Raw genomic sequence first — 4370 nt, forward strand, 5'->3', positions numbered from 1 at the left:
AAAAAAATGTTTGAAACAACAAAGCCTTGTTTGTTTGTTTCATCCTTCAGATAATTTTTACTGAGTACAATACTGTGTGAAAAGGACACTGTAAAATAAGTTTAATTTTCACAATGGTAATAGCGTAGTGTGTTGACTAGATGTGTTAACTGTATGTTCATAATGACTGCAGTAATACCTGCTGGTAAGGGCACATGAACATCTGAGTACAACAAACAAGCCACTCATATTTCAGTGTATTTCTTCTTTACAGATCAATATATGAGAATCTTACGGATCAGTTCATTTCCTTTAATGGAGCAAAAGGCAGCATGCTTCATAATACCAAAAGGCAGATATAACAAACAGCTATAGTGCTGCAATATAATTCTCACAAAAGGGTGAATAAAAGAAATTTCTTTTTTAAAATACACTGGCTTCCATTATTTAATGGCAGAAAAATCATACTCACATCATTTGTTCTGTACTTTTCTCTCTGGCAATGTATGACCCAATCGACTAGAATATTTATGCGTTTGGTAAAAAGCACTGAGGTTTCGCTTTCTAGCCAAAAGGTCTTCAGAAGAACTGTTTGTGGCATGACTTGCAGCTGCTGTGAATTCATCTCTTCAAACAAACTATAAAAGAGAAAGTTAATGAAACATAAAGTTTTATGCCAATTTGATTACTATCATTATTAGATAGATAATGTGTGTCTTGTCAAAATACACAAAGGTTTGGCAATTTTTAAGTAGAGCAAGAACATATGCTCTTTTTGATGAATAATATGTAAAATGATAAAGGTTATGATGTTAAACTGAAGGAACTCAAATGTGTTTAATATAACAGATAGGTGGGAAAATGTGGATTTTTTTTTACTCTGTAAAACAGCCATGTATTAATTTTACATTTGTCCTTCCTACCAAAAGATAATGTCTACACTAAGGTTAAAAAGTTGCACACCATGCTTAGGATCTTTACCAAACGTTGCTAAGAATGAACAGCTAAGAATATCAAAGCTAAAAACTCACTCTTATTAAATACACTATACACCTACCTACATTTGTAATGTATGACAAAATAATATATAAATCAAGGTTAAAGAAAGAGTATTTTTCTAAAAACAATGAAAACTATTTTTAAAGAACAAGAAAAATCCAGAAGAAATGTTTAGCAAAAACATAGCTAAAACAGCACTTGCAAACTTTAATGAAAGAGTATTGCATTTTGGGAATAAGGAACACACTAAAAGCAGAATGCAAATCTACTGTAGATAAAGAAATGGGTTTGAACAATTAAACTTAAGGAGATAAAAATATTCTCCTTTAAGGCTCACCTTTTGATCAAAGCCTCCACTTCAGCTTTCACTAAATTGAAGAAAAACTTCAGTAATGTTTTGTGAACCATTCTCTCCTCATTTACTTTTTCTGATCCTGAAACTCCATGACAAAAGTTTTCACAGTATAGGCAAGATCTGAAAAATAGGCAGCAGAAAAATCTTTAAGACTGAAATGAGGTATAAAGTATTTTGTTGAAAAAGGGATTTTGACATTTCAGTTCCAGCTAGATCATAAGTGTGAAACTCACCCCAGGCCAGATTCAGATCTCAGGGGCTCCTTCTGGACCAGATCTGTGATGCCATGCTTGGGCAGCAGTGTGGGTCCAGGCCAGGTGGCAGAGTGGGTTTGGAGGCATGGGGTTGCATGGAACTATGTTCATGCAGTGCAGACTCGGGAGCATGTGTCCAGGAGAAGCCAGGGACATGTGGCAGTGTGGATCCATATTCAGCCAGAATTCTGTCCTGCTACTCTGCCCCCTCTTTATGAACAGATTCCCTGACGCCGTGCTGCCCGAATGAGACTCTGTGGCACTACACGCCCCCCAGACCCATGCTACCACAAGCCTCTGGCACTGCCAATCAGCCAGAGTTCTGCACTGCTGGGTAGAGGCCCAGAGCTGGGGCTGTGCAGCCACATGGAGCTGTGTTTGGGCTCGGGGCGTGCAGCAGCACAGAGATCTGGCCAAAGGCAGATCTGTGCTACTGCATGCCCTGCTGTGTTCATGCAGCCACATATCCCCACCTCTGTACCACTGCTCAGTGGCACAGAAGTCTAGTCAGTCAGCAGTGCCAGGGTCATGCTGCAGTGCAGAGCTGAAGTGTGCACTAGTAGCCCTGGATGTGATGGTTCCATGGATGGTATATTTGACACCCCAGAGCTAGATTTAGAGCGCAGTGAATGTACGAAAGCAACCAAAATAACAGTTCAAAAATAATTCAAAACTGAATAAATAAAATGGCCATATTATCTGTATCTCAAAAATTTTGTTCTCCCTTCCATGATCAAGGATTCTTTAATGTGGTCAAAAGTTTACTCAGGATGAAGTCTGGCATGTATGCTATCTATTTTAGTAGGGAATCCCTTTATTCCATAAAAAGTAATTCCATAAAAAGTAATTTTTACTTTAAATAAATATGTTTCTATATTGAAAATAAATACATTTTAATCCACTGATACATTGGAGGATATAGAGTTAGATTTACAGCAATCTTTTAACATACTTGTTTCTGACATTAACAAATCAGCTGTTTGATCTCATGGGTTTTTATGGAAGGAGAGTGTTAAGGTTAATTATGGTTTTGTTAGGGAAGCCAAATTATTTTATTGTATTTAAGTATGCTTTCTTATCCCTTGTATAAAGATCATTCCACACCCAAAGCATCTCATGGTACTTTATAAACAAGGACAGTCTTTGAAAATCTCTAGCTAGGTGAGGTAGAGTTCATACCATTTACATTAATCAACCTCTTGAGAGTTCTTGAACATAATACACAGTTTTAAGCCTAAGTATAATTTTTTCTAGTTTAAAATATTGGGGAAATCTGACTAGCAGAATGTAGATGTCCTACATTGAATAGTATTTCTTAAAAAATGTACCACTTCTATGGTGGCTATGATTGTTGTAACAGACAGCCAGGGTTGATAGAGCACATGCAGCTGACCTCAGAACAGCTTCTAGAGGGAAGGCAGCAAAGAAACACTGCTGCCTAGGCACGGAGTTGCCCATTAGATAAAAAGGACACACATACTGACAGTCAGGAGAAATTTACCACCATGGGTGGTAGGCAAGGCAAGGCAATGAGCTACTGTTGATGTCGGCACCTAAAGAGTGCATCCAGATGACTGTGGTCATGCAGTATGCATCTGCAATACAACATACCACACAGTCTGGTGTTCTCCACGCTGTAAGCATGCGCTGCCCAAGGATGCACTGTGTCGGTTTTTTTTTTCCATGTTTTTTTTTTGACCTCTAGTATCCAGGGGTAAAAAAAAAAAAAATGATGGAGAAAAAACCAACACAGCGCACACTCAAGCAGCAAGTGTTGCTGAAAAGTGGAGCTGGGCAGCCTGGAGCTGCTGAAAAGAGGAGCTGGAGCCATGCTTCACTGTCAGCCAGCCAGGCTCTGCACAGCAGAATTGCCATGGCTGCAGCCCCATGAGGCCCCTAGGACCCCCAGTAAGGATGCTGGGGCCCCAGCATCCCCTACCACCCCTGGGGTAACTTCCTGCATGCCAAAGTGTGTGTGGCACAGGCGTTCCTGAAGGACAATTAGCTGTGGTGCAAGGTGCACTGCTGCTAGTTCTCCCTGAGGAACCAGACGTCCACACACATTTGGATGTGCTCAAAGTGAGTTATAGCCAGTGTGCTTATTCCTTGGTTAAGACTTGCACTGGTGGTTTGGGATTAGGATTAATAGGGGTGGTACAGAGGTCTCAATAGTGCCTGAAGGCATGAGAATGTCTTGAGCCCTGTCAGGGACTAGGGGCTTGAGACATAGACCGGGCTTGAGCTTACTCTATGACCCACTAGGCAGCCTCCCTTCTGATCAATTAAATACATCAAGGTACGGCAGGCGAATGAGAAGAGACGGGTACCCTAGAGGTAGGCAAGTGTAGCATGGTCACTAGGGGGTGTCATGGCTGCCCCTGGGGCCCAAATGAATTTCGTACATTGCTGTGACATTTTCTCTAATTTAATAAATGCTTGAGTAACGGGTCCACGCCTTCCAGAAATCTGAGGTGGTTTCTACTAACAGAGGTCACAAAGAGCAGTTTTGAAAGTTTATTCCCCAACACAACGGGTTGTTGTCCTGAGTATTACACAATGTTATGCGAAAAATGAAAATGCAGCATGAAGCCACATATTTGGCAAAGTAAGGCTAATACTGTTTAATATGCAACAAAACAGGTTATATATTACAGATTACTTTAGTTCAGTGGTGGCCAAAGTTTTTGGCAGGCATATCAGGAGTTAAGCCCAACCCTCTCCCTGACAGCCACTCTGATCAGTTCTCACCTCCCAGAGGCACATGACAGAGTTTGTGCCCCGAG

The 4370-nt window shown here is 40.6% G+C and overlaps 1 protein-coding gene across 1 annotated transcript in view; it reads right to left on the bottom strand.

Annotated features, from left to right (window-relative positions):
- The window catches only part of SLF1 (SMC5-SMC6 complex localization factor 1), a 67558-nt gene that overhangs the window by 26822 nt on the left and 36366 nt on the right, over positions 1 to 4370 (bottom strand). Inside the window, exons 9-10 of the mRNA XM_019516885.1 lie at positions 1316 to 1453; positions 452 to 617 (exon numbers count right to left, since the gene is read on the bottom strand). Coding sequence (XP_019372430.1) covers positions 452 to 617; positions 1316 to 1453 — 304 coding nt within the window. The remainder of the gene's footprint in view (positions 1 to 451; positions 618 to 1315; positions 1454 to 4370) is intronic.

The sequence above is a fragment of the Gavialis gangeticus genome, unplaced genomic scaffold, assembly GCF_001723915.1.
Source record: "Gavialis gangeticus isolate Ggan-Ray unplaced genomic scaffold, GavGan_comp1, whole genome shotgun sequence".
Classification (NCBI taxonomy): Eukaryota; Metazoa; Chordata; order Crocodylia; family Gavialidae; genus Gavialis; species Gavialis gangeticus.